General features: G+C 37.3%; 1 protein-coding gene and 1 long non-coding RNA gene across 4 annotated transcripts; one reads left to right on the top strand and one right to left on the bottom strand.

The window, feature by feature from the left end:
* Positions 1–245: 245 nt before the first annotated feature.
* atp8b5b (ATPase phospholipid transporting 8B5b) lies at positions 246–17,290 on the bottom strand. 2 transcript variants are annotated; one of them, XM_052567362.1, is made up of 28 exons: positions 17,165–17,290; positions 14,808–14,899; positions 14,577–14,632; positions 14,385–14,498; positions 14,163–14,261; positions 13,994–14,055; positions 13,833–13,905; positions 13,117–13,187; positions 12,936–13,018; positions 12,629–12,787; positions 12,460–12,548; positions 12,185–12,378; positions 11,617–11,825; positions 11,496–11,539; positions 11,093–11,258; positions 10,239–10,427; positions 10,025–10,140; positions 9,783–9,947; positions 9,555–9,666; positions 9,352–9,457; positions 9,127–9,268; positions 8,858–9,041; positions 8,505–8,728; positions 3,456–3,539; positions 3,132–3,377; positions 2,057–2,195; positions 1,841–1,971; positions 246–1,053 (listed from the first exon to the last, which is right to left on the bottom strand). In XM_052567362.1, the coding sequence occupies exons 2-28, from the start codon at positions 14,860–14,862 to the stop codon at positions 796–798; spliced, it is 3,570 nt and encodes a 1,189-aa protein (XP_052423322.1). In that variant the 5' UTR covers positions 14,863–14,899; positions 17,165–17,290; the 3' UTR covers positions 246–795. The 2 variants fall into 2 exon arrangements, with proteins under 2 accessions (XP_052423322.1, XP_052423323.1); XM_052567363.1 differs by having other exon boundaries at positions 17,118–17,190.
* Positions 3,923–7,739, top strand: LOC127966419 (uncharacterized). Of its 2 annotated transcripts, XR_008155630.1 has the most exons (4): positions 3,923–4,196; positions 4,837–4,902; positions 5,470–5,586; positions 6,382–7,739. It is a non-coding gene; the product is annotated as an uncharacterized LOC127966419 (long non-coding RNA). The 2 variants fall into 2 exon arrangements; XR_008155629.1 differs by lacking the exon at positions 6,382–7,739 and having other exon boundaries at positions 5,470–6,375.
* Positions 17,291–18,597: the final 1,307 nt, after the last annotated feature.

Below are 18,597 nucleotides of genomic sequence, written 5' to 3'. Positions count from 1 at the left end.
AGGGTAGGGGTAGAATTTAACAGTAATACAGAAATAAAGATATAATAACTACATGCAGTTTTTTAATACAAGTACAATATACTGTAAACAATATGTAATGTACACTATAAGTGCATTTTATCAAGTATTTAGTTTAAATGTAGTTAAAGTGCTGGACATATATTACTACAAGTATTAATAAAGTAGATTGAATCTGATTCTTGATAAATATAACAATTACACAAATATGATAAAAAAGCAAAAAGTTGTTTTTGTAGTTTTTAAATTTATTGTATTTATTACTAATTAAGGCACATTTGCATCTTTGTACAAAACATGATAAAGTATGTCAACGCATTTTGGTGACCATTTCAAATATTCATTGATGAAAATAAAAAATAAAAGCATCAAAAAAGAAACATACAAAACATCTATGAAACCGTCAGACACAATTAAAAGCACATGAAATCTAACGGCAGGATGAACATTTTAATCTCCCAAAATTAAAAAAAATATATTTATAATGTCCTCTGGTCTTAATACGTGATTTTATTGTCAAGTGTTTCTGTGTGCATACTGTAGGTGTTGTTAATACAACATTAAGAAACCTCAAGTTTTATCACATGATTTTTAGCCACTAATCACAGCTAAAATCAGCTTCTTACTGATTCACAACTTCACTTCACAATCAATCTTACTCATATGTGAAATCTTTTAAGGATCTCTCTCCTGTATTATTTAAATATTACCAATGCTGAAGTTGAAATCAAGCTTGAAGGCAAGTCCTCGCAAGAAAATCCAACAGAATAAGGAGCTTTAGGGACTCTGGGCCTCCTCGAAAATGGTTCGATAGGTCTGAGGTGTGCTGTCAGCCACCGGTGTGTCAGTTTGGTGGAAAAGAGCTGGTCTGCTCTTAACTGGAATACGTAGAAAGCGTCCCGAGGTGACAAGGTCTCCATAACCGCGAGCATGAGAGAAGGCGTAACCAGATCGCCGCGTACTGATTCGTCGTCGAGGGAATTTGTGAGAAGGCAACGGAGGCGCAGCTTTTGTCTGTCTGACCTTGTGTCGCACCTGTAGAGCAGAAGAATGAGAGGAAAATATACGATATACTGAAAGGAAAGAATACAATTAGTGTCAATAACACAGAAGGAGGAAGAAGCATAAGGCTCAGGTTGTAGTCATTTTGTTTATGAATGACTCCTGCTCATGACTTTGTGACACCACTGACTGTGGATTCCAGAAATAACCTTGCCGTTCCGCCTCAGCGTGACGCTGTGCTGCAGCCGTGCCACTGCATCCCACAGCTCTGACTCATTCCACACATAAAGGGAGGGAGATCTCACATCGTCATCCTGTCGAGAACTGGCGCATTGCCTGAGAGAGTCTCAACACAGTTTTAGAGCAAAAATGACTATAAATAGTAAACGTGTAGTAGGCTACGAGACGCCTGTGATGCCAGTCAAACTCCAAAACCAGCTCCAAACTCCAAAACCTAGTCAAAACCAGCTCATCCGAGTCAAAGTCAAGACCAAGACCAGTCAAGAATGAGTCCAAATTCAAACAATACAATTATGTGGCTCTTTAATGTGTTGTGACCGATCGTTGAAGCAGCATGTGAACCGATCATCTTTTTATATTAACTTATAAAGCACAAAATAAACGTGAATGAACATCTGAAGGTATCTTTGTTTTGACCACGGAAAGCCATCAATACACACACTACTTTTCAAGTTCAGGTCCACTGACGATAATCTACTATCCTCTCTAATTAGTTTGTTGAACAAAATAGAGGCTTCAGCGTAATGATTGGTCAGATCGCCTGTCAATCAACTGAGGTGACGACAAAATTTGAACCCACCTTGTCGTTGATAGTGGGCTTGAGTTGGATGAAGAGGAACCGTTTGGCCACCACAGGCAATATGCACAATATGGTGGTTAGGAATATGGTCAGCCACACGTTCGGCTGGTTCAGGGAGTTTCTTGCAGCGCCTGAGAAAGATTGAGTCATTTGGAGCTGCTTCAAACACACAGACAGCAGGATGAGCAGATGTGGTTGGGACGGAGGGACACTCACCAATGAAAGGAAAAGATGACGTGAAGATCAAGTACATGCCGTTGCTGTACATGGTGAAGGTGACGGCAAAATACACTGACAGACTGCCCCACAGGAAGAACTGATTCACTGCTGTCCAATAGTACGTGTCCAAACCCATCTTAAACACACAAAAACATAGGGGTTGTTTGCATCTGCCATTCAAAGGTTTGGGGTAAATGTTGGGTGTTTATTTCAAATTAATGAATTGCTTTCGGCACATTCTATTCATCTAAAAAAATCGTTGTTGGGTTTTAGGAAAATAGTAGTTCAGCTGTTTTCAGTGCATAACAATATAAATGTTTCTAAAGCAGCAAATTGGAATATTAAAATGATTTCTGAAGGAACATACACTGAAAAATTGTGTAAAACATAATAGAAAAATATATTCAAATGGAATTTTTTTTTTAATTGTAATATTTCACTGTTATTTATGTATTTTTGATCAAATAAATACTTTTTTTTAAATAAGAAACTATATACACAACACATTTATCAAACAAAACAAAAAGCATGTTTCCAATATATCTATTTCTAAAATGTATAATATAGGGCTGCACAGTAAATCAAATTTATAATCGCGATTACAATTATGGATGCCACAATTACATTATCGTTCAAAGCTGCAATTAATCGTTCAAAGTCTATTAATATTATTCTGCGTGCATTTTTTTCTTTCTACGTGTTATCTTAAGGGGTTTTCCTATTATTATAATTTTAATACCATTCATATTTTTACCTTCTTATAATTTAAAGAAGAAACCAAATCCTAGTTGTCATTTGAGGTTTAATACTATAGAAAAGCACTAAAAGTTTTTCAGTTAGTGTTTCCACCTTATTTCATATAAAAATATGGCATGCCGTTGCATCAAACAGTGGTATAAACATCATTCAGTGTAAATTGTGATAATCGTAATTAATAATCACAATTACGACAATTTTTGTCATAATTGTGCAGCCGTAGTACAATATATACAGTTAAAATTTTTGAATAAGATGGTAATTCTCAATAACTGTTGTGCATTTTGTGTGTGTATACTGTTAAATGAGAATTAACCTGCACACTGACGGCAATGAGCAGGCAGGTCTGCGCTAGCAGGGCAAATGATTGATAATCTGCAATGTCTTTGCCATCATCTCTGACGGTGTCACACATGGCTGCCCAAGGGATGAAGAAGAGGACAAGTGAGCTGTAGCAGCTGTGCAGCAGGATCCTCGCGAAGGCCATCTTACTGAAATACTGGTTCAGCTGACCCGGAGCGTACAGCTGGGGGTACTGGAAACTCCAGCGGTCATTTACATCCTGCACATACACACGTTCATGAATGAAGTTAGTTCAGTGATGCTGAATGTAGCATGCTGATCCAGGGGTGTGACATACTTGATCAAAGAGACTGAGGCCAATAACAGGTAAAGCTGTATACACCAGGTTGTAGAGCGTAATGAACCACTCATCATACACAGTCTATGGAGAGAGCAGAGAACACAAAAAAATTGGAACAAATTAGTCATTTTACAGATGCATGCTCACAAAAAATTGTAATCACTGAGCTCAACTTGTGGTGTGTAGATCGATCAGTAATATCACTTTCAGATAAATGATTGTACTCGCTGCATCTTCTTAATGACTTTTATTTTGTAACAGAGCTATCGACAATCAAACGTTTCTTAAGATGTATGCTAGAACATTCACAGAAATTTTACTGTTCACATGACTGGAATTGGAAAAAACTGAAATAATTTAATTTTGAATTAATTGTTAAAGAAAAAAAATGATTTTCTGTTTTACTCAGAAATTGCTAGTAAAGTTTGCAAACAATTACAAAAAATGTATATATATATATATATATATATACACTCTAAAAACGGCTGGGTTATTTTTTAACCCAAAATGCTGGGTTGAGTCTGTTGGGTCATTTTGTTGGGTTATTTAATTTCTTTTTAAACACTTTTGGGTAGTTTCAATTTACCAGGTGTTGGGTTAAACCTGCTGGGTTGCGTCGCTGGGTTGTTTCAGGCCAGCGCTGGGTTATTTAACGCGCCTTGAAGATGTTTAAATCGCTCCCCAACTGTCACTTTGGAAGAACAACGGGGCAAAGCCACGGCTTTCTACTGTTTTAAGGTAAGTTTATTTAATGTTTTCAATAATAATTATTTTAAATTGGCAGAATTATAACTTTTTTTTTGCAGCAACAATACTGTTAAACGTCTACAGGCCAACATTATTTACGTTAAATGATGAACTGTTTACCTCAAACGGCCAACCTACGTTACGCGACTCGCATAATCGTGTTAAGGTATCTGAGACGACAGATTAATAAAGTTTTATTAAGTTTCAGACAGTGACTGATGGCTGAAATATGCGAATACCTGTGAAAATAGAGGAAAAAGTAGTTTCTGACACTGAAAAGCGAATTTGATATTTAAGTGAGTCAAATGAGTTCAAAAAGTGAATACGACTTTCTGCTCTAATGTAAACGCCTGCAGTTGTCCATATCGACATTTAAATCATACAAATTACGTACAATATAGTCGGACCGCAGGTCTAAAAGAACCGACGACCCAATTCAAGTAAACCGGTTCAGTAATTCTCGAACAAAGTGATTCCCGGAAAAGAATCGACGTCTCAGGGGCATTTCAAAGTGCGCGCACGCACAGCGAGTGACGCTGGCCGCGTTAGTGAAGTGATTTGATGCTTTTGTGGTTCATAAAGTCTTTTTTACATACAAATTATAATTCAAAATGTGTTTTTTTCCTGTCAGAAAAGCGCATGGATACATTTGTGAGAGAAAAACTCGTCGAGTGCAGTCTTATTGAGGCGTCTAACGGTAAGTTCGTGTTTATTATACATTTTACATAATTGTTTGTCTGTGATAATCAACTAACGTTAACCCTCACGTAACTTAAACGCACATATATTTTTATTTCGTGCTATAGTTAAAGCTGCACCAGAATGTACCTAATTTATGAGCGTAAATATCATATATTAATTTTCCAGATCGTGTTTTTGACTTGTCCTCATCACTTTGGTACATCTATAAGTTTTTATATATGGACTGTTTTACCTACGTGACTTGTCATAGAAATGTCTGTGTGTGCATGCAGTGTGATTTCCCTTATCTGTGCCAGTGACTGTGTGTGTTTGATATAGCCAGCATATTAACATAAAACTGTGATTTATAATGACTGGAACATCCCATTGATTAGACAGTTTGAAAGCACACCTTTCAGCCAATCACTAGAGCAAATTCTGCTTCTGTAGACCAACTCATAGGTGAATTTAACTCATAATCATGATGGGTCAATTTCATGGTTAACTTCACACAGTTAATTGAACTGAATCACTGTTATTAAAACAATTTGTATTTTTTCTTTTTTTAAACTTTATTTTAAAGGTTGGAACAAACATGGAATTCCTTAACTGAGCAGAGTCCACAAAACCCCATCCAATTGTCATGGCGATTTAAAAATGTCAGCAGATCTCTCAGGCATTGATCATAATCAATGGACAGGTAAGGATATGCTGCACTATTTTCAAAAGGAATTGCAAATTGTATATTTAATTGTATTTTTCCACATGTGGACATATACATTGTGAAATAGTCCAAACTCAATTGAAAAGCATTTGTATTTCAGATGCCTTACACAGAAAGCTGTCAATTTGTGTCAAGGGTGGGACTATACTTTGGGGCGTGTTTGTATTGGGAGATATTTTGTAGTTTTTACCCCAAATCTCTCACTGTTTGCACTCTGATGCACGTCAGCAAACAACATTGCAGTTCTACTCTTATTTACCTAGCTGCATCTTACCCTATATTTTATACCTCAGGTGAAAAGCATTTGGTTAATGGTGAATATTGACCAATAGTACCATGTGGCTCTAACGGTTAGCAGGGGATAGTAGCTGCATTTGGGGTAAAAATGACAGAATTATTTATTGTGTGAGGTGCCAAGAATATAGGAAGATCCGGGTTTCACTGTCTGTTCTTTATCACACATCTCTCGGAGTGGCAGCTGCCTTTAGTAGTGCCTTAACCTCCATTGTTCAAAGCATTTTGCACAGTTGTCTTTGAGTGACGTCACCTCCCAATACAAACACTCTCCATAGTATGGTCCCACCTCTGACAAAAATTGACAGTTTTCAATGTGAGGCATTGGAAATTCAGATGCTAAAGATTCCATTTGAGTTTTGGCAGGTAACATGTGCGACACAGTGAAAAAACAGACATGGTAATTCATAAAACCTCATGTACTTGTTCTTATGTTGCATCTATGCTAACATTAGTCTGTTTCTCTCTTATTCCAAGGTCACCGTTGCCACCCGTATCCAGTACGTATCCAGACCAGATGGAGATCATCATCTAGAAAGGACCTCTACATCCCTGAAAGACAGCGGAGACCAGGACAACTAGAGCCCAGATACAGATCCCCTGTAAAGACCTTGTCTCAGAGGAGCACCAGGACAAGACCACAGGAAACAGATGATTCTTCTGCACAATCTGACTTTGCTGCAGCCTGGAATTGAACTACTGGTTTCGTCCGGTCAGAGGAGAACTGACCCCCAACTGAGCCTGGTTTCTCCCAAGGTTTTTTCTCCATTCTGTCACCGATGGAGTTTTGGTTCCTTGTTTTTCTTTAGTTGGGGACAATTAATATCAAGCGATATCATTCACTTGATTGCACAGAGGGACGATACATCACTGAATCAATGACGAATTGACTTTAACTGAAAACTGAGTGTTTACTTTTGTCCCTTTGCATTATTACACACTATTTTCCTATTTAATACTGTAAAGCTGCTATGATGCAGTATTTGATCAATATGACAGGCTTATTACTCATAATACATGGAAAATACAGCTACAAACTGACTTTGTTTTTCCATTTGAAATTTGGCAGTCACTGTGCATTCATGAAAACTGAAACCGTAATTTTTGTTCAGTGTTTTTGAAACAGTGTTTTTGTTCAAGATTTGCAATTGTGTTTGGATTGTCACAATTTGTCACATGTGGAAAACGCAATTGAAAATATGATTAGCAATTCCTTTTGAAAATTGTCCTTCCATAGACAGGCTCTATAGCAGACTACACTGCTCTCAGGTGTAGATCTTTGCTTCAGAGCTTAAGTGTTTGACAATAGTTCACCCAAAAATGAAAATTGTCACTAATTATTCACCCTGGTCTGAAAGCTCTCGAATATCAAAGAAAATATCTTAACTTGTGTTCTGAAGATGAACGAAGGGCTTACGGGTTTGTAACGACATGAAGTTGAGTAATAAATGACAGAATTTTTATTTTTGGGTGAACTATATGTTGAACTACCCTAAGCAGTGCACATCTACCTACGTAGGAGTCTTTATATACTTGATATAAATTTAAGGACATCTTTAAATGATTTTACATTTAAATTTAAAGAATGTTAATTGTCAATGTCATTTCACTGTGTATTTAAATAGCTAAAAATCTCAAAATGTAATAGTTAAACAGCTAGACACAGGTCATTCAGAAATAATTTTCTTATTTATTGCAACTGTATTTCTGTGATTTGTATTTATTTATTTTGCATTTGCTGGAAACAAAAAAAGGGAAAATTCCATGTTGTTTGTCATTGGTACAAATTTTTGAATGTCAGATGGCATTAAAAATATTTTTCTAAATCTAAATAACCTGTATTCTTCATTATTTATTAATCCATGATTGCTTTGTTAAGCAAAAGTGAAATTATGAGAATAACCCAGCAAGAATAACCCAGAATCATAAAAATGCAAACCCACAAATGGTAAAAATGACTCTATCTTGGGTTTTCTCAATAACCCAGCATGCTGGGTTAAAATGTGTAAACCAGCATGCTGGGTTACTTTAACCCAGCATGTGTTCTGTCCAATATTTACCCAGTGCTGGGTTGCCAATTGGGTTATTTTTAACCCAGCCATTTTTAGAGTGTATATATATATATATATATATATATATATATATATATATATATATATATATATATATATATATATATATATATATATATATTATGAAGAGCTCTTGTTTTTAGCCATTTTCAAAAATCATGTTTTTTTTCTTTTTTTTTTTCTAATTAATCTCAATCAAACTGCAGTTGGGTTATTTCGATTAGTTAAAAAAATAACGAAAAATACTAGCTAACTGAGACACAATAAAACACACACATACATATATTTCTTATGACTTTCATGATATCAAATATAGAACACAGATTTGTTAAATGGAATTAAAATCGATATTATTATTATTATTATTAATAATAATATTATTATTATTTAATGGAACTATCTGTAGGTAGAGTACATTTCGGCAGAGTTTTCTCAAAAAGACCAAATATAATCTGACTGAAACGCCTGGTCCATCGCTAAACTGTAAACCAGATTAATGTGAAATTATTTCAAAATGTTCCATCTCACCTGTGCAGAGAAGCCGCAGAAGAAGCCGTACCAGAAGTGGACGAAGGTGAAGGTGAAGTTCTTGTAGAAGAAGTAGCGCAGAAACTTACACATGCGCAGATAGGACCAGCGGCCGTGGACCAACAGGAGGCGCTGGAGGTAACGGAACTGAGCGAAGGAGAAGTCACTGGAGAGCACCGCCTGCATGCCCTCCTGCCCACTAATGCCAACGCCGATGTGTGCAGCTACAGAGGTCGTGAGGAGTAGAAAGATTGGATACATTTTAAACAGAAAAGGTTGGTAAAAGTTTTTAGCACACTAGTCTTAAGTAAACAGTCTTATTCATGCCATCTCTCTTTGTGAGAAACACTCACTTTTGATCATGCTGACGTCATTGGCTCCATCTCCAATAGCTAGAGTCACAGCTTTCTTGTGCTTCTTGACAAGTTCCACCACTTGAGCTTTCTGGAGAGGGGTGACCCTGCAACAGATGACCGTTTGGCACATACATGCGGTCCTCAACAGCTCCAACTGCATGTCCTTCTGCAGAGCAAATGCCTGGGCAGAGGATTGGGAGATGCAAGGATTAAAACCATTTGAAGAAGCATCGAAAAAAGATGACAAATACATCCTTTTCTCTTACCAGACTGTGGCCGTTAATCACCAGTCCGTACTCTCCATCCACCTTCTCGTCTTCCACCACCTGGGATTTTTTACCCAGAAGTCTGCTCTTCTCAATGGGGGGCTCGTCCCCTGATTCTGGTGACATCTTTTTCCTGGCGTTTCTGAACATAGAGTACGGATCTCTTCATTACAAACACGATCCGTTTGAAATGTTTTGGGAGAAGGAGAGATGGATGAAACTCACACGAGCTCCTCTCGCACTTCCTCTGCCGTGTTGCTGGCCACTATGAAGATCTCTCTCATTTCCTCTCGCAGCATATTACAAGAATAACCGATGTTCTCAGCCGTCTCTGTGGGACATCGCAATGGTGTGCATGAAACAGTAGCGAAAACATCAAGTAAACCAGCAGAGGAGGTTTTAACACCCGTTAAAATGAGTGAGCTTACCCTGTTTGTCTCCAGTCAGCACCCAGATTTTGATGTCAGCTTTGGCGAGCTGCTCAATCGTCTGAGGCACGCCGTCTTGAAGTTTATCCTCAACCGCAGAAGCACCAAGAAGCTGAGTGCACACAGAAACAAACTCCACATAAGAATAGAAATCCCGTTGACTTGCATTGAAAGAGGAACATAGAAAACCAGCAAACACTTCAGCATTCTGTGTGATGGTGACTCTACCAGTAAATCTTTCTCAATCTCTTCATAAATTGCATCCAGTTTTGCCTCACGGTCCTCCAGCGAGGTGCTGGCCTCATGGTGGCGCTCTTTCCACTTCTCGAACTCGTCTTCGTCTAAGTCTTTATAGGCCAAAGCCAACGTCCTCAGACCCTCTCCAGCATATTCCTGAGATCGTGTTAGTCAGACATGAGTTACTCACACAGACACTCACACAGTGTTCTAGAAACACAAATGTAACTCACGTTCAGATGTTCTGTGGTGACCTCCATGAGTTTGGTGGAGGATGGATGCAGCCTCTCGTAGATAATCGTGTCGGCTCCCTTACAGAACAGTGTCAGCTTGCCGTCTGGACTACGAACTGAAGAACCGCACTTTTACTTAAAGACACTGGGAATGTTTCTCTTATCCTTATAATGTTCCTCCTTACTTCAGAAGGGTATCAGCACATGGTCTCACCAATAGCAGACATCCTCTTGCGGACGTTGTTGAAGTCCAGCACCGCCAGTAGCTCATAGGTGATGGGCACACCCATCTCCACCAAAGAGATGGTTTCTGGGGTACGAGAGCGAAAAACAAAGCCGAAATTCCTTGCTGCGGTGACCAGAGCCCCCTCGTCTGGAGACTGAGCCTGGTAAAAGAGCTCTCCTGTGGAGAAACAAAAATATCAAGAAGAAACAAATATGAGGCTGATTTATGAAAAGTATTAGTTGTTTTTATTCAGAAAAGATGCATTAAATTGTAAAAAGTTATAAAATATTATATGCTGTTCTTTTATTCATTATACTCATTATAAAGCAATGTTTTCAACATGCTTTTATGAGCAACAATTCAGCATTTAAGAATGATTTCTGAAGGATCATGTGACACTCAAGACTGGAGTAATGATGCTGAAGATTCAGCAAATGTACTTTTAAATTATATAAAAATTTTATGTCAAATTGCAATAATATTTTATAGCATAACTGTATTTTTTCAAATTGCAATAATATTTTATAGCATTACTTTATTTTTTCAAAATGCAATAATATTTTATAGCATTACTGTATTTTTTCAAATTGCAATAATATTTTATAGCATTACTTTTTTTTTCAAATTGCAATAATATTTTATAGCATTACTGTATTTTTTCAAATTGCAATAATATTTTATAGCATTACTGTATTTTTTGAATACATTTTATAGAATATATTTTGAAAACTTAATTCCAATTTCTGTACTGCAGAATGATTTGATGGTATCGATGTAATCTGTATATAAATATGTTGGCAATCACTAATAGTGTTGCAGAGCATGCACTAGATGGCACTCACCTTCAGTTTTTTCCTCAGGCATGACAGTGTGGCAGAGCGCCAGCAGACGGAAGAAGGCCTGGACCTCCGGAGAACCCGACTTCACCGCTTCCACCAGCTTGTGGTCATGGAAACAGAACTTTGGGTCAGCAAGAGGGTTCCAGGAGAAATCGACCTTCTCTGTCTTCTAGAAATGAGGAAGAAAATTGAAAGAATGAGTACGGAAAAGAGATGTCTTTTCAGTTCCAAGGGGAGAGTGGAATCACACTTTGGTGAGAAATTCTGAATGTTGAAAAAAAAACACACAGTAAACATTCAGTACAAAACATGCATTCGTGTAGATATCTCATAGAGACTTGTGAGACCAACCCTGGACTTCCCTATAGCTCTCAAGTTATATATTGTCGAAGATTTGACCACTAACCTCAGTGACTTCAACCCTCTGTCCAGCAAAGTCCACAACCTCACCTGAGGAACGTAAAAAGAGTTCAGTTCTACCCTTTAGTTGAAATTGGTGACTCTGGGACATCTCTTTGCGCTCTTACCGTATGATTTTCCATTGATGGAGCACCTGTTGAAGGTCATGATGTTCTGAGTCAAAGTTCCCGTCTTGTCAGAGAAGATATATTTGATCTGACCCAGCTCTTCATTGAGTGTGGTCGTCCTGGCCTGGGCCGGTGTGTCACTCTTGACGTGGTACATTTTACAGTCCCAGTCAATGAAATAACTGTTCCCCAGACGAAGGATCTCAACACTATTGAAAGGGAAAGAAAGGTCACTCATTTTATAATATTTTATTTTATTACAAATGATTATATCAGCAAAATAATTTGAAAGATTTTGGTATATTTGGTATAAATATCTCTATTACATTGTTTAAAATCAAATGTTGAGAATGCCGGTAAACAAACAGTTTTGGTTCCCATTGATTTCCAGTGTTAACCATTACAAAGATTTTTTGTAAATATCTTCCTTGTTCCAGAAGAAGAAAAAGGTCATACAGGTTTGGAATAACACAGAGAGTAAATAATGGCAACATTTGGAACATATTGAAGATATAAATCCATATAACCAGACAATTTCCACGTAATAGAAGTTATTTCAGCATCTGACCTGACATAGAGAGAGATGGGAACCACGGTGTTGAGGATGATGACGTAGGACCAGAAGGTGAGAAATGCTGAGAGAGATGCATTCGCCCCATCAGCCCTGGGGAGGAAGGTAATGAAGGAATTCCCCTCTATGTATTCCCAAATGCCATTCCCAATGGACAAGATGGTGCACATGAAGGCCAGAAAACCAAAAATCTAACAAACAAATGAATAGGATGTATAATGAAACATTTGATGACATATTTATATGTAACATATTTACACACATCTACTTACAAACATCACCAGGACATTCATGAGATGATCAATGCTGGTTCTCTTGAAGACTGATTTACCAGAGTTCTGCATGAGTTTTGTGTCAGGACCTAAACGGATTTGAACAAAGCTTTTAAATATAGAAATCTTGAATTTTCAATTCGTTCATTTCTAGATTAGGATTCCACACCTCCAAACAGCACCAGGCCGAAGCACCACTCAGTGTTTCTGAGGGTACATCCTCGGAGCAGAATCCTCTCGTTATCCAGCGCAAACGTCTCTCCTCCCACCGTCAGAGTCCCTGTGAACTTATCCAGACGGTTGTTTGGAGGCTCACAGCGCACCTCACCTGAGAAATACAATATTGATATACAGTATTTTATAAGTACTGTATATATGAAGGGTTCTAAACAGCATGCATGCTTTTATGCAGTTGACTATTAGCAATAACTGATAAACTGTAATGCAGATTCTTTGCAGGTGCATCAGTCGCTCACCATTGAATGCTGCTAGTTTCTGGATGTCATTGCCCAGGTCTCCTGTGAGTGTCAGAGCCTGCTTCACCTTCAGGTTGGTCTCTCTGTGACAGACGAGGAAAGAGAGGCAGACGATGGCTCTGGTACACAATAATAACAGATGGACAGGTTCACGTTTACATCCACATGCTCAGATACTGACCCGTCCAGCTCAGCCGTCTCAATATAGATGAGGTTGAGAGGTTCACTACTAGAGAGTAACAACAGATCTGCCTGTAGCACAGGGAGCAATACAGAGGAGTTCAGTTCTTATGTTTTATTATTATACATTAGTTATGACTGTAAAAAGACTATTAGGTTTAGATCAGAAGTAGTTCAACTTAAGTCAAATGCATGTAGTTTTGTGACTTTGGAACCCCCTACAGTTAAGTGAGTTGAGTTTATACTGCTTTAAATGCATCTCTGTCGTAATGCATTATTGTAAGGGGTAGGTTTAGGGTTTGGGTAGGTGTTGTAGACATTAATAAAACACAATCTAATACGTAGACCATTTAATTTATTGTCAGCTTCCAAGTTTTTGCTGCATCCTTTCTAGCCAGATACACATGCATTTGTTTCTGCCATAAAGCAATCCTCCCCTTTTGCGAATTTCCCTCAACTTATTTGCATATTTAATTTAGTAAGTTCGGTGAGAAAACTAGTATTTCAAGGTTAAAATATAACCTCACAGTTGCCTTTTAATTTAGTATCTTTTTAACCTACAAATTTTCATCTAATTTTTAGAATTTGTTTTATTTCGACAGCACTGTTCTGGCACCATCATCATCAGTTTTTTTTTTTTTTGCCATATCCAGTGTTTATTCCATGTTTGGAGTGTTATAGTGTAGTGTACCATCAGTCGGCCTGCTATAAACTTACTGTGACAAACTCATTGTTTTCCAGCTTCACAATGTCACCCACTTGAACATTCATCCATTTTTCACTCTTCAGCCTGTTTGAAACCGTGACTTTTTATTTATCAGACATTCATTTTGAAAAATGCATTAGGTAAAAAGATAAAGTCACGTCATGACACTTACTCTCCATCAATGAGCACTTCTACTTTTCTGTTGTTCACATGTTTGTCATTCTTGTGTCTGGTCTGTGTTGTAGGATGAACATGGGCACAAAAAGCAACAGAGGGATCATATGAATGGACAGTCGAACACGTTGCTGTCTGTATTGGACATAGACAGGAAGTGGACTCACGATGTCATCAGAGAGATCTTTGGCTAGAGTCATAGACAGCACCAGCAGCAGTGGGACTACAGTGGTGAACCAGCTCAGAGACGAGATCTGAGGAATCAGCTGCGAAACACAAACACGGTGACGCCTGTTACAACCTTTCTCACCCTTGAAGGCTTCTTAAACGCTTTTTCAACATTTTAAATTGGTGTAATAATGTGGTAAATTAAGATGGATTTAAGATACCTGTAAGATGAGAAGAAAGACGAAGTAGGCATTGGCCAGTCTTTGAAACTGCTCGAACAGATTGAGAGGGAGGAAGGTGAACACGTTGTACTTGGAGGTCTTGATGGCATTGGTCTGTAAGGACACACGCGCTCACAATGTGCTCCAAAAAAGAGAGTTGAATATAAAATATATAAGTATTTTCCTACTCACTGCATACTTAAACGACAGGTTGAATTCCCTGTCATTCGCTCGCAGATGCCTCTCCTCTGAGGAAAAAAAATACAAAAAGAGACAAGAAGAAAATTATCTAGAACACTATTTTTATATATATATATATATATATATATATATATATATATATATATATATATATATATATATATATATATATATATATATAATATTTGTATGTGTTTGGTGTAGTAGGTTACAGTATGTTACCTTCTACTTTTTTCTTCTTCGTGTTAATTCCACACGCAGACAGCAGGGAGCCCATGTTTCTCTGATCACATCATCACGCTGATTTAGAGAAACTGACCGTACCAAAATAACACAACATTTATTATATAATAAATATTTATTAAATAAAATTAAATTTTAAAAGTATTAAATATGAAGAAAACTATAAAACTTACACATAATGTAAAAATCGAATGGAGTCATGAGCTGTGTAATCATAAGGACATATTGTGTAATTATCTTTGACATATATATTTGATTTGGAACGGCTGTCATTGTTTGAATTGGTCACAGCCAGGGATGCTAGATATTTTTGAAGTATTTGTCATTAATGCTTGTCATATGGTGTGTTTTATATGATAAATATAAAGGGTTAGGGTTAAGAAAAATCCCTGAAAAACCATGTGGCCATATTTACATGTTTGACCTGTAACAGTCTGTTCTAGAGCTTTCTGTTGGTTCATACAGATGAATTAGAGATGTTGAAGCCAGTTTATGTTCTAGTTCTTTCTACAAAGCGTTGAAATAAGACAAACTGCAGGTTGGATGGAGTCTGATCATAATGCATTATGATATCTCTCTGTTAGTGTCTAGCTGTGGTTAATGATAAACTGGCAGAAAGTTCAGTGTATTTTACAGCTCTTGTCTTATCAGCACAAGTATTTACACATACAGGCCTTCTCCACACACACACACACACACACACACACAAAGCCGTGCGTCCTGATCTCACAGATTATTCACCTGACAGCCGTTTTCAGAGATGTTAGCCTTTGTTCATAACACAGAGACGATCTTAAATCAGGATAATTTATTATTGCAACTGCCGTTAGAGGCCAAATGATTATGTCTCTACATGTCAAAAAATAAAACTGAAAATGAATACATAAAAAATACTGCATCTAAAAAGGCTATTTTGTATCAAAATGAATGATTTTCCCAAAGAGACATGATTGAACTAGGTTGATAAGCCTGAACATTAGCCCACGCTCACATACCTTCATCTCACTCTTTATCTAATCGAATATTATCATTATTCATCTAAAACACTTCAACACGCTCAAGTGTCAACACACTACCAACGCCCATGAAAGGAATCACTATAAAGTATAAAAAACTTTATACTTTATACATTTAATTTCAAGACACAGATTTCAACATCATTTAAAATGTAAGATCTCAGAAGGGTGTAGGTTTTATTTTTTCGAATGCATGTGATCAATTATTATTATCAATATATTTTATAAGCTGTTGTTGGCAGAACGTTAACAAATAACGTGACAATGATTCATGCATTACTAAAAGTGATGAAAGCTTTTGCGGCGACAGTATAATTTATGATACGTTAATAAACCAACAGACTTGAGATAAAATGATTTGCTTATTATTTTTACATATAAAAACCAGCATAATGACACAATGAGGCCACATGTTCAAAATGGCCTTTCTAGCAAGCATGAAATATACCATGAAGAACACAGTTTTACATACGTAAAAGTGTTAAATATGAAACAACGCAGTATACATGAACGATATAACAAAATAGCAAATTAATAATAATAATAATTATTCACATACTGTAACTAACAACAAAATCCATGTTAATGAAACAAATGCGATGATACTTCTACATGAATAACTAGGTGATAAATACTATTTACTTATATGTATACATAGAAAACAATCATTAATAATAATAACTTATAAAATTACGTATCATATTTAGAAATGTAATTTCATGGCAAGGTAACTCATGGTTAACTAGTTAACAAGTTTTTACAGTATTAATTTTGAACATTATGTTCCTGTTCAACTTTTCTTCTTTTTCTTTTCCGAAGCTCTAACATCTCAAACTGTAATAATCTCTCAGTGTGACTCATGTGCCACATCGACTAGGAAAGTTGAATGAACATAACTAATGTTGGCAGTAAATGACCGTCCTTCAACATCAGGAAAACACCCGAGCCCTCGACCTCTATATTCAAGTCAACAAGGAAGATCACACACCCTTAAACATACTCCTTAAAAGTCTGTCCGTCGCCTTATCACTTTACATTTGACAAATCTACGCTCCCCTCTCTCTGAATCTCTCTGTATATACCAAAACTGGTTTATGTTAAAAGTAACATATTCAAATTATAATGTTCAAGAAGTTCATTCTTCTTTCTTTTTTAACTAAGCACTTCATCACAGGTGCGAGTGCCTCGGGCTAATGTCAATAAGTAACTCAAGTTTGAGATTGAAAAAACATTCTCTTGCACAAGGAAAAATGTTTAAGTCTAACATACTCACTAGACATGAATAAAATCAGAAAAGGTCACCAGCTTAGGGTGTCATACCTGAGTCACACGTCTGCCATCCGGGATCCCTAGAGAAACAGATTCAGGATAAACCACCACCCCATAAACATGCGTGAAAAGAACACGGAGAAGCTCACTACAGTTCCCATAATGCAACTGCAAACAAGGCCCCTTCCTTAGAGTAGGCTGCAGGTGAAAGTTAAGGGTGTAACCTGACGTCAGGAAGAGGTTTCCAGGCCTGGGTGGAGCCAGGGGCTGCAGTTGTGACCCAAGAAGGGGGATAGTGATTGGACAACTGCCTGAGCGTGAAGAAAACAGAGAGGTTTTTACAGTAGAGCACGTCCATGGACTGACGGAAAGCAAACAGTGGATGATCTTTGGACTCTGGTGGGTTGTAAGAGGGAGGCTGGATGAGGGAATGACGTGGGCTAGTGGCTGGAAACTGGGTGAAATTTGGTATAATGTAAAATCCTTCCAATCTAAACCTCATTTGCATAGTTTAAACTCTTAAAGAGAGTTAATAAGAGGTTTGTTCATTCTTAGCTCAGTAGACAGTCCTACTATGCGATCTACTTGCTATGAAGGAAAAACAACTGAGATATTGCACAGATGTCTTATAGTGCAGGCAATCGAAACACTACAAGACTACACTGACTCAGGTCATTAGATCAGAAGCGATTAGTTGTTCCCGTACTTCTTTTAAAACTAGAGGGGACCAGTCACTCCAAGCAGTCGCTCCTAGGCTGTGAATGCTTTGCCTCTTTCTCTGCGTTGTGTGCACTCAGTTGATTTAAAAAAAACAACAACAACTGAAGACTTTGCTCTTCAAGCAGGCTTTGGTTAGACAAAGAGTTTTTATGGTTCTTTGTTATGTTTGCGCTTTGAATTTTTGTGGAATGTATTTAAATTGCTATTGTATTACATTTTATTGTGAAGCACTTTGTGACTTCTATCTGGGAAAAGTGCTATATAAATCAATTTAACTTACAAAACAGGTCACGCTTGCGTTTACGGCGTACTATGTCACATGTCAGCTGCAGGAAAGGGCCATTTTATTATCTCTTTTGTTAATACAGACAACAAACAAGAGGGTAGAGAATAGGGAAATGTTGCATGCCAGATTAAAACTATATCCACATGAGAACCATAGATAGATCAATGTGTCGAAAGAGAGCAGACCACAATGTTAACCCGTTTAGTGTGACAGAAAGGAACTGTTCCCCCCAAAATAAAAACCATGTCCATGTCATTTGACGTTTTTAACCTGTGTGGTCTGTGGATGACAAAAGAAGATAGTTATGCAGAATGTTCATGCTGCTCTTTTCCATATAATGCAGGTGAATGGAGACAGATGCTGAAGTAAAGGCAAAAAGCACTATAAAAGCAGTTCATATTGGTCGTGTGCTATATTGTTAAGTCTTCTCAATCATGCAGAAGGTCTGTGCGTAGTTAATTAAGCTTGAAATCAAATT

Source organism: Carassius gibelio, chromosome B10, assembly GCF_023724105.1.
Source record: "Carassius gibelio isolate Cgi1373 ecotype wild population from Czech Republic chromosome B10, carGib1.2-hapl.c, whole genome shotgun sequence".
Taxonomy (NCBI): domain Eukaryota; kingdom Metazoa; phylum Chordata; class Actinopteri; order Cypriniformes; family Cyprinidae; genus Carassius; species Carassius gibelio.
The sequence above is the reverse complement of the archived record's forward strand: the minus strand, read 5'-3'. Positions and strand labels throughout refer to the sequence as shown.

What these genes read in the sequence shown, in the direction of transcription:
- atp8b5b (XM_052567362.1), bottom strand. Translation starts at nt 14,862, where the DNA reads ATGGGCTCCCTGCTGTCTGCGTGTGGAATTAACACGAAGAAGAAAAAA. An exon ending in AGATTGAGAAAGATTTACTG is followed by an intron (nt 9,667 to 9,782) that starts GTAGAGTCACCA and finishes GTGTGCACTCAG; the next exon opens with CTTCTTGGTGCTTCTGCGGT. An exon ending in TCTGCGGCTTCTCTGCACAG is followed by an intron (nt 3,540 to 8,504) that starts GTGAGATGGAAC and finishes CTCTCTCCATAG; the next exon opens with ACTGTGTATGATGAGTGGTT.